Raw genomic sequence first — 11,014 nt, forward strand, 5'->3', positions numbered from 1 at the left:
GTTAGCGAGTCTGGTTTTGGTGGCCAAGACAGTCCAAGTATTCCACACTCTTCTTCCTCTAGGGTAATTTTAGTTTTTTTTCTTTAATTTCATATTTTGGAATTCCAAGTGTAACTTGGTGGGGATGGTTTTGGTATCTCTATTTATATTGGGTTACCAATGACTTTTATGTTATCAATTTTATGCACTTCCTCTTGAAAAAGTTTAAAATTATAGAGAAAAATAGAGAGGGAGAAGCCAAAGCAAGAGCAAAAATAATTAGAGGGAGAGCGAAGGAAATCTCTCGTTACGTGTTACGTTACTCTAGCTATAAACAAAAGTTGGAGTGAGAGTGAGAGTGAGATCAAGAGAGATGGAGAGTGAGAGCAAAATTAAGCATGCATGAGTAGGGTTGGCAACGGGAGGGCCCCCCATCCCTGTCCCCGCAGGGGGTATTTCCCCATCCCTGTGCGGGAAAACGAGAAAAAGTTAATCGGGGACGGGGAGGGGATACCCTCCCTGTCCCCAACCCATTCCCAATCAGGGACCCAGTTATAATCCCCTATTTGACCCTCATCCCCGGTCAAACTAGGGATTCCCTTGTGGGGACCCGATTCCGCATGGATTTTTGCCAATCCTAAGAATGAGCAAGATTGGAATGGAAAGCAAGAAAGGAATTGATTAATGTAATCACGAACCGGTTGGAACTTAGATTTGAGATTGAAAGCCCAAACTATTTTTTATGGGTTTATTGATGGTGTTAAGATCTTGGACAACCATGATTGAATTCCAGTGATGTGATCAAGAAATTAAATTAATAGTTAGCATTGATGAGGAATTTGGATGGAAAAGAGACATAAAAAGGAGGAGTTCTATATAGGGATTGAAAAGAAAGAAAGTGAGAGATTCCTGAAAAGTGTTAGGATGGTAAGCAAAATGCATATAAAATTTGATAAGTTGTCTAAGATTTTTTTTTTCTTTCTTATTTGTCTTCAGATTGTAGAGGAGGGAGAGGAGAGAGAGGAGAGAAGGAAAGCAAGAGAAAGAGACGGAGAAAGGGAGGATAGAGGAGGAAAGCGAAAGAATGGGAGAGGGAGGTGAGAGGGAGGGTTAGAAAAATAAAAACTTGTCATGCCAAATTTTGGATAGGGAAAAATGTACTAGATATTCACGTGACAGTAAGGGTAAATTTATAATTTGGAGAAAACAAGATTTGCATAACAAAGAAAAATGGCTCTGATGCCAAAGTCACTATAAGGACTTTATAATATAGATGAAGTTATACGTTTTTGACACCTCCTATGGAACTATGATGATATATTTATTATAAGGGAATTGAGATGAAGTTTACCTTTCCAAGATAAGGATGAGGTGAATCTTTCCTTATTTTATATAAGTTAGGTTAGATTTTATCTTATCTTATCTCATCTTACCTTTTCCAAGTATTGGTTTATTTCATTACGTCAAAATTCATCCATAACATAAGTAATAAAAGATCAAAGGAGAAGAGCAAATGATGTAAAGTGAAAAAAAATGTTGAGTCCTAATGTAATATGCAATCGTAATAAGAATACCACCTATCTCGAGATGAATCAGATTAATTGATTAGGTAATAAAAAAATGTAGGACCACAATCGATTTCCATTATAGATTTTTGTAAACAACCTCAAAATATTAAGTTTCATTTATTATGTTTGCGAGAAAGGTAACTGCACTCCAAACACAGACTAGACAAAAAACAAAAATCGTAGGGACAAAAAAGTATTTTCCTTAAAAAAAATTGCAAAAAGACAAGTTTGTGAGACAAGTTTGAACTAACACATGGCACTTGAGTAAATAAAAGGCGGACTAAAGGGTAATATAAGAAACAAGAAAAGAAGAAAAAATGTTTATGTTCAAGTATAAAAAAGGTGCCGCTTACGGCCGGTTCCTTCCAAGTTCCACCTACTACAACTACTCTCCATTTTCGCCATTTTTTTGTGCTTCGATTTTCGATTTCTCCATTTTCGATCTTCTCTTTGATTACTTCATTCGGAAGGAGGAAGAAGAACACAAACCATGGCTTTCCAGAAGATCAAGGTCGCCAATCCCATCGTTGAGATGGACGGTGAGACCGATCACCTTACACCTTGATTTCAAACTCTTTCTATTGCTATATGTTCATGTTTTTATCATTTTTCGTCTTGAGATCCTTCTCTCTTATGATATTCATGCTGCTTGATTGCTTTTTAATCTCTAAATATCATTGGGAATGGGGGTTTTTGTTTTCCATCTGTTTGGAGGGAGTTCGTGTTTCTTCTTACTGCGTTTAGATCTGTGAAGGACGATGTGTGATTTTTTAGATCAAGATATTTTTGTTTTGGTGTACGAGTTGGTGTTTCTTGCATCTGTGAGTACACTTGATTTGTTGCGTTGTGCTCTGAGGGAAAGTGGTTATGTTGTTGGTTCACTTTTCCTGATCCACGAAGCCAAGGCTTAACCTTAATTTGTTTCCTCTTGGTGTTTGATTTTTAAGAACTGAGCATTTCTGTTTTTTTTTCTTTGGTGGTGGTTCGTGCCTATGTTCAAATGGGAAGTTGTGGAATTTTCCCCTGTTTTGCCTGTCATATGGATCAGTGGTCTGTTTCTTCTCCGTTAAACATCATGTGTTTTAAACTGGAACGAATCTGGTGGAAGTAACTTCTGGATCTTTATCATCATAAATAACTTCGTGGCATGATGTACTTGGTTCACTTAGTGCCATACTTTCTTTTTTTGTTAAGTTTTTTAAAAATAGTTTTATTCTTGAATTCTAATTATGAGACAACTGCCAATTCCTCGTCTAAATACTGCAGTCATATTTTAGCAAACAGTTGAATGATTTTTGAGCCAATGAAGTCCTGGTCACACACACACACACATATGTATGTATGTGTGTGTGTGTATATGTATGTATGCACGGTAATGCATGATTAGGTGCATCACTTGTTCAGATGTGGAATGGTAGAAGTTTTTCCTAAAAGTTTCTTTGGATTTCCAGAAACTGGGAGATGTGGATGTTATTAACTTTCCTGTCTTCTGCATTATATCTTTTATTTTATTTATTTTTTCCCCTGTATTTTTTTAGTTGTTTTTTAATTTTATTCTGCATAATGTTACTCTTGGGATCCTTTGTACAGGAGATGAAATGACTCGAGTTATCTGGGAATCAATTAAGAATAAGGTATTGATCAACATAAATGTATATATGTGTATTCTTGTTGCAAGTAATTTTGCTTATATTTTTCCTGTCTTGTTTGCAGCTTATTTTTCCCTTCTTGGAGTTGGACATCAAGTATTTTGACCTTGGCCTTCCACACCGTGATGCCACAGATGATAAAGTTACAATTGAAAGTGCAGAAGCAACTTTAAAGTATGTATTCTCATTTCTCAATGTGTATTTGGTGTTACTGGCGAGAATTATTTAAAGTTCTTTTGATTGAAGTATCGGATTCATTATTTTTTTTGAATTTTTAAAAATTCAGTGTGGTTTAACCATGACCTTATTTTATTTGGAAATACTCTTTTGTTCTAGGTACAATGTAGCAATCAAATGTGCAACAATTACTCCAGGTATAAATTCCTTTACTCAATGGAAAAGGGCATCCAATATATAAGCTTATCCTGGATTTTGTTGATTTTTACATTACTATATTTTTTAAAGATCATCTGGAGTTCTTATATTGTAAGAATGATGATTGACAGATGAGGCACGTGTTAAGGAATTTGGCTTGAAGCAGATGTGGAGAAGTCCAAATGGGACCATCAGGAATATTCTGAATGGTCAGAGCCCCCACCCTATGTATTTTATGTTCTGGTTTGTCAAATTATTTGAAAAAGCTTTCAAGACTCCTGAATTTTTTTAAAATATATGTTTTTTTCTCTATCAATCATATTGATTAAAATCAAAGCAGATTTGGAAATATATTATTGGTGTTTCTTGTAACAGTCCACTGTATTTTCTATGTATGTTTGAAATGGTTTGTAACTATTTGACAGTGAAGTGAGAATCTTGTCTCAAAATAAATTTCTTTGTTTCAGTCTATTGCTGTAGTTATTTACATTTACTTGCAGGCTTACCTTTTGGTATCTTCTGCAGGTACTGTCTTCAGAGAACCAATTCTCTGCAAAAATGTTCCTCGCCTTGTACCAGGTAATTACTGTCCAGATTGATTTCATACTTAGGTTCGAAAATTGTACTGATTGTGGTTGTTGTCAGGTTGGACGAAGCCTATCTGTATTGGAAGACATGCTTTTGGTGATCAATACAGAGCAACTGATACAGTTATCAAAGGACCTGGAAAACTGAAATTGGTTTTTGGTATTTGAAATCTCCAAACCACATCTCTTGTTTACTGTGTCCTCAATCGCTTTTATTTGGAAGTTTCTTAACATGCTGGCTGTTGTAGAGGGGCAAGAGACGCAAGAGATAGAGGTTTTCAATTTTACTGGTGCTGGAGGGGTAGCGTTAGCCATGTATAACACTGATGAGGTTTGTTACAGTATCCTCATGGTTTAGTTAATTAACTTAAGAAAATATTATGAATCCCTTTAAATTTTCAACAAATTTCCCAAATTAATCCCTCAATGTAATGCTGCCTTGTAGTCCATCCGCTCCTTTGCTGAGGCATCAATGAACACTGCTTATGAGAAGAAATGGCCTCTTTACCTTAGCACAAAAAATACTATTCTTAAGAAATATGATGGAAGGTATACACTTCGATTTTTTTATTTATATGGATTGCTATATGTAATCTTTATGGTAACTTTTTCCTTGGCACCCTGTACCAATAATTTTTTTTTTCCATTCTGTTTATGTGTTGAATGAAGATTCAAGGATATATTCCAAGAAGTCTATGAATCCCAGTGGAAATCAAAGTTCGAGGCTGCTGGCATATGGTGAATAGCTTTTAATGATATCTAGATAAATGCTTATTAAGCTATTCCCAGTTTGAACTGCTCAACTAATTATTTTGGATCCAAAAGGTATGAACATCGTCTCATCGATGATATGGTGGCTTATGCACTTAAGAGTGAAGGAGGTTATGTCTGGGCATGCAAGAACTATGATGGAGATGTTCAGAGTGATTTCTTAGCTCAAGGTGTGTGAAGATTGAGCACATACCTTCTGCACATTGCTTTTTGGTTTTAAAATTTCTTTCATGTGGTTGCTTTATTGGTTTAGTAAATCACTCAAAAAGTTATACTTGCCTGCATTTTCTCCATTTAATTTCTAACTTTTATCTATATGGTTTTAGGATTTGGATCCCTTGGGTTGATGACTTCTGTATTGGTATGTTCCATTCAAGTCTTCAATAGATTATATTACCAGACTAAGATTTATGATCTGCAAGTCCTTCAGTTAGCAGATCGAGTTTGATTTCTATATTTTGTTTAATTTCTATGAACTTTATTGATATCTAAGAAAAAGAAAAAAAATGGAAAATCGAACAATTACATTTGTTTGCTTTACTTACCGTAATCCCTTTTTGTGGTCTTGGTATTTTATATACCCATGTATTTTTGTTTGGTTATTCTTCAAAAGAAATGAAGTACCTTGGAGAGTATTGGAAGAAATATAGAGCTGCATTCTTGCAGGCCTCCACAAAAAAAGTGATTTCTAATGTGCTCCAACTTGTTATGTGGATGTACAATTTGACGATCAAAATTTATTTAGCTATTAAATTATCCAATTTTTTCAGCTTTGAAGTTTATAAAGAGTATTATATCAAATAAGGCTTCAGTATTAATATGTATCCTTGGTGAAATTTGAAGTATGTCTGGACTTTGAATTTAGGTTTGCCCTGATGGAAAGACAATTGAAGCAGAAGCAGCTCATGGTACTGTTACACGACATTTTAGGGTTCATCAAAAAGGAGGTGAAACCAGCACAAACAGTATAGCATCCATCTTTGCTTGGTCTCGTGGCCTTGCTCACAGGTAGATATCATTTGGTTTATATCTCTTTGGCCCCCCTGCACATTGTTGAGTCAAAGGAATATTTACATGTTAACTATGTATCACTGTTTTTATAGGGCAAAACTAGATGACAATGCTAGTCTCTTAGATTTCACCGAGAAACTAGAATCGGCTTGTATTAATACTGTGGAATCTGGGAAGATGACCAAGGATCTTGCTCTTATCCTTCATGGATCTAAGTAAGTTTCATATTATTCATAGTCATTCAAGTTCCATATTATTCAGTCATGAATGGCCTCTTTCCACTCCTTAGCCATTAAGATTGAAAATTTGATCTTTGTAACATTGTTGGTGCAGGCTTTCTCGTGAGCACTATCTGAATACTGAAGAGTTCATTGATGCTGTAGCTGAGGAACTAAAATCCAGACTCCTTAAGGCATAGTGGTATTTTAGATGTTCAATGGTCAATAATTGTTGAAGTCTCAAGAATATCTCTCATTTCCTCTTTCTTTCCTCGATAATCAGTCTAGTGGGAAGAATGTTATTGATGCATTTTTCTTTTTGATATCAAGTCCACTAGGCTAGTCAACTTGAGGTTGTTATACAATTGCTTCTTTTACAATCCTTTCTCTTAAGGCACCCACATGTCATTTTCATTTCTTTAGGTAATTGCACTACCATTTTGTTTTTTGCGTAAATAAGTTTGTAAAGACAATTTATCTCAAGATTTTATCCTGAAAATGCCAATTGCATTCTTGGTTCAACTTTTTAATGCTTCTTTTTTCTTTATGTGGAAATTGTTGTGTTTTGATCAAGATAATGAACAATTTCTCCCAAGGATAAATTTGGCAATGAACTGTTGTGGTGGAATTTGTTGGAAGTATGGTGACATGCTTTGTAATTGTAATTGAACTTGAGATGTTCACTCCATCCTGATGTAGGATCCTACTTTTTTTTTTTGTGGACTTAGAAGTCCTCTTACTGAAATGCATTGGCATACTCGTAGGAATTGTTCTAAGGTGTAGGACACCTGTTAGGTAGGTTACTAGTTGGAACATGATCCCCGGTTTCTACTTGTTGGGTATTTTGTGTATTTTCTATAATCAATTGTTGAATGAGGAATATCAAATTGGATATTTAAGTGTCTAGAAAAGTTAGCATACTCATTCACTCCTATTGAAGACGTGTCTTGTTTAAATCCTAACTCTTCTGAATAGTCATATGGCCATTATGATGCTGGTCGAATCAATCAACAATTATGAAGGATTTGTTGACTTTTCTCGGGCCATTGTGAAGCCATATGGTCCCTTTTTGTTTTTGTACAAAGAGACTACTGTTTCATTGCCTTTTGATTTCCAGTCTGACTAGTGCAGGCCTCTTTTGGAACTGTTTTCCTCTGGTAATTTGGGAAGTGGAAAAAGTTAGGATTCTGGTTAGATAATTGTTTCAACAGGGGACTTTTAAAGGGTGCTATTCCTTAGACTTTGAGCTATCTCTGATGTATAATTGTCCATAGCTGTGGATTGTTGGTCTCCCTAATAAGCGTAGGTCAGTATCTCAAGCCTAGGTGGTGGATTCACGGGGTGGAATTAAGTGGGGGAATCCAGGTGAGTAACATACATCTTAATCACCGTAGTGAAGATTCTAAATTGTGGTCCTTAAATTGTCCGAGAGTGTTTCTCTTGCAGATCTCTTTTCCTTGAATTATCAAAATTGCTTCCAAAATTTGGACGATAAAGCTCTAAAGATGCCAACTCTTTCCTTCGTTCCCTTGTTTTTTTAATTCTATTAACGAGTGGGAGATCTGAAAAGGTAATGCTCATATTTCTCTCTTCTCCCAATTATGTATCAATGGTCAGTATAGGACTGAGGAGAATAACCACATGTTCCTGTTCCCGCTTTTGCCCACAATAATTGAATGTGCCTCAGTCCATCGAGAACTAGCAGTTCTCTCCTGAGAGGATGCTGGTGGTTTGTTCCTGGGATGTAACATTGTTTTCCTTTTATGGAATTTGTGCAGCGCTTCTTCTATGAGAAAATGCTCATTTCTTTTGTTCTATTATCTCTTTTAGATAAATCAGAAAGTTGTTCCTGTTCCTATATCGTTTTAGGAGATGTCTTATCATTCGCTCCTTTTATACTATTCCACTTCTCTTCAACACTAAGGTTTCCCTTCCAGAGGTTTAGCGGAGTTTATTTATTGTGTATCAGCTAGTTTGAACTGATCTACTCATAGCGATCTGTTATTTATGCTAGGAGATTCTAAGCTACCAAGTGCCAAATTTTTTGTTTTATAAATGATCCGACTGGAAACTTTGTAGTTTATCCCAAATCTTTATCACCGCCCTGTAGTGGAAGGAGAAAAGGAGTGTCAAGAAAGAATATATTATTATAAATTAGTCTTCCATCTCCACCTTGGTAATTTCTCTTTAGAAAAATCACGGGGAGTATTTAGTGGGCACCTGAGACTTTCTGGACATTTGGTTACTTCAAGGGGGTCTTTTCATTGAACTTTTTAGCCATTTGACAAATGTTGTGTCAAATAAAAGTTACAAAGTTACAGTTACTTTTTAAATCTTCCATCTCCTCCTTGTTAGTTTCTCTTTAGAAAAATCACGGGGAGTATTTAGTGGGCCCCTGAGACTTTCAGGACATTCGATTACTTCCTGGGGGTCTTCTCATTGAACTTTTTAGCCATTTGACAATGTTGTGTCAAATAAAAGTTACAAAGTCACAGTTACCTTTTTCTTTTCACCCGTGTTATTGTTTTGGGGTGATCCCAACTCATTAGAGCTGACCTTGCAGGCTAGACTTTGAAGACTGGCGGCTGAAATAGTTGAAATGAAGTAGAGAGGAGACGTACTAAAGGAAATGGGAACTGGGAGCTCTATGAGGTTACTGTTCTGTTCTGTTTTTGAGAAATGTTTTCTTTAATTGTCAAATAATGACAGCTTAAGCTTCAGTTGTCATAATCTGTTCCTATTCTACGCTTTGCCAGAAAATGGAATGTGTATTTTTTGTCTTTCAGTTTAGTGAGCTGCAATAAGTAATCATCTTAGTTTTCTGAGTTTCACTTCAGTGGAAATGGATCTTTATTTGGCTGTTTTCTCATCATATAATCACTGTTTCATCGTATGCTTTGTCATCGAAGGTTGAAGGGTTTTAGTAGTTACAGGAAAATATGTTATGTTTTACTCACTAGCGGCTGCAGTGCTGCTTGTCAGATAGCCATGGGAGCGTACAAAGAAAATAGTCGCTTTATGTCAATCCCAATTTCTCTCTAGCCGTTCTTACAGCCTTCTTTCTTCACATTCCTTATGTGAATATTTGAATTAGTTATTGTTCCAGGTTCCTTTCTAATCCTCCCGTAAGAGGCTCTCCATTGGCTTTCAGATGTTGAATAGAAATCAGCATTCCTGAGTGTTTGTGACTGGAAAGATTAGCGAGCTTGAGTGTGTTTGATCTTGTGGGTTTTGTGGGGTGAGTGGGATAGTAGGATTTTAGGGGTTGGATAAGAGGACCCTAATGAAGTTTGGTTCCTTCTTCAATTTCATGTTTATTTGTGGGCTTCGGTTTCGAAGACTTTTTGTAACTATTCTATAGGAGTTATTTTGCATAGTTGGAGTTCCTAGGAGGTGCCTTCTTGTGGGCTGGGTTTTTTATGCATGCGTGTTCTTTCAATTTTTTTTTTCCTCAATAAAAGTCGTTTTGATACAAAGCTTGAGTGAGGGTTTAGTTGGGAGAAATGGGGCAAAGTAAGGTTGGAGCCAGGTGATCTTCGTCTTCCATGTTACTGAAGTTTCTGTAGTATGAAGGGACTCTTGAGCGCATTTGCTTAATCCTGCGTTGAGCCTCTTGTTGAACTATTGAGTAAACTTAAAGGCATTAGACATTGACTTAAATGGTAAGGATGAAGGGTGATTCTGTTAGCATTGCCTTCGTTTCTTTGGTGAGGTGACTGGTCCTTGCAATGAGGGCCTCTAGTTTCCGGTCTACTATCCCAGGAAAGAATAGTTGAGACAAGACCACCCCAAGAAGGATGAGTTGAATTTGTTAAGATAGCCCATTAGCTTGTAAAAAAAACCCAACCCATTTGAGTGGGCTGGTTTGCCTAAGGGTTCTATTTGTATTATTAAGGTTTTGGTTCTAGAAGAATTAGTTCGGTTACGAGATGGACCTGTAACCCAGTGTGTGAGAGTTTACTTCCCATGCCTCCAATTTGAGTCTAACTTGGAAGCTCGGGTGGTTGTTCATTTCCTTGATGTCGCTGTCACCAAAGTTCGTTCATGCCAAACTCTCACAGGATGCTGTTTGGAGGATGATCAAGCTTGAACTTGAATTTTGTCTGAGAACTAAGAAAGTGAGGGTAGATAATGATATGATATTTCTTTCCTCTACTTCCAAACTTTTTCTTCATTTCTTTTCTCATTAGGTCGATGTAATGAGAAAACTATGAGAATCTCCAAGTGTTGAGTCATTTTTCTCTCAACATGTTGAGCTTGAGCAAAAATCAGATGTTTCTGATTTACTAGTCTTTTTTATCATATGGAGGGCACTGTTCAGGTAGCCAGTGACTTTAATTAGGGCTTGAAGCTATTTATACACGACACAAACTGGTTGATTGGCTGCCATTAAAAACAAGTCTCTAAAAAGAGCCACAAAGGAGGCAATGGGGCATCTTAAGCAATCTATAAGATATCTATAAGATATCTTCTAAACGCAGATAACTTACACGACGTTTTTTTTTTTTTTTTTAAAATTAGGACATGACACGGAAACAACATATCTATTAAAATGTATACGATTTTTATATTAGAAGAAAATTTAAAGTAAATGGACAGTATTTATATGCTTCAAAAATTAGTAGGATGTATTACACATCCAAAATTTATTATTAATTATATATATTCCTTTTTAGTCTACTTAAGAAATGTTTTGTGTATATCTAACATATTTGTTGCACGAACAAGTGTTGGGATTGTCTAAGCATTTGATACGTGTCAGATATAGACACTGGTCAAAACTAAAGTATCTTGCTTTTGGGATATATTACTTGGTGTTGCCGGTGGAGGGATGTACTTGCATCAGTGTGGTGTCA

At 36.1% G+C, this 11,014-nt stretch overlaps 1 protein-coding gene across 3 annotated transcripts; it reads left to right on the plus strand.

Moving 5' to 3' along the window:
• Nucleotides 1-1,843: 1,843 nt before the first annotated feature.
• Nucleotides 1,844-8,989, plus strand: LOC120067122 (isocitrate dehydrogenase [NADP]). Of its 3 annotated transcripts, none has more exons than XM_039018550.2 (16): nucleotides 1,849-2,086; nucleotides 3,138-3,181; nucleotides 3,261-3,370; nucleotides 3,533-3,570; nucleotides 3,703-3,780; nucleotides 4,097-4,150; nucleotides 4,217-4,318; nucleotides 4,407-4,489; nucleotides 4,604-4,707; nucleotides 4,828-4,896; nucleotides 4,984-5,099; nucleotides 5,256-5,290; nucleotides 5,795-5,937; nucleotides 6,033-6,155; nucleotides 6,274-6,360; nucleotides 8,722-8,989. In XM_039018550.2, the coding sequence occupies exons 1-15, from the start codon at nucleotides 2,038-2,040 to the stop codon at nucleotides 6,356-6,358; spliced, it is 1,233 nt and encodes a 410-aa protein (XP_038874478.1). In that variant the 5' UTR covers nucleotides 1,849-2,037; the 3' UTR covers nucleotides 6,359-6,360; nucleotides 8,722-8,989. The 3 variants fall into 3 exon arrangements, with proteins under 3 accessions (XP_090163920.1, XP_038874478.1, XP_090163921.1); XM_090307795.1 differs by having other exon boundaries at nucleotides 6,274-6,357; nucleotides 8,727-8,989; XM_090307794.1 differs by lacking the exon at nucleotides 8,722-8,989 and having other exon boundaries at nucleotides 1,844-2,086; nucleotides 6,274-6,680.
• Nucleotides 8,990-11,014: the final 2,025 nt, after the last annotated feature.

The sequence above is a fragment of the Benincasa hispida genome, chromosome 12 (assembly GCF_027475165.1).
Source record: "Benincasa hispida cultivar pf3 chromosome 12, pf3_genome.v1.1, whole genome shotgun sequence".
NCBI classification, from domain to species: Eukaryota; Viridiplantae; Streptophyta; class Magnoliopsida; order Cucurbitales; family Cucurbitaceae; genus Benincasa; species Benincasa hispida.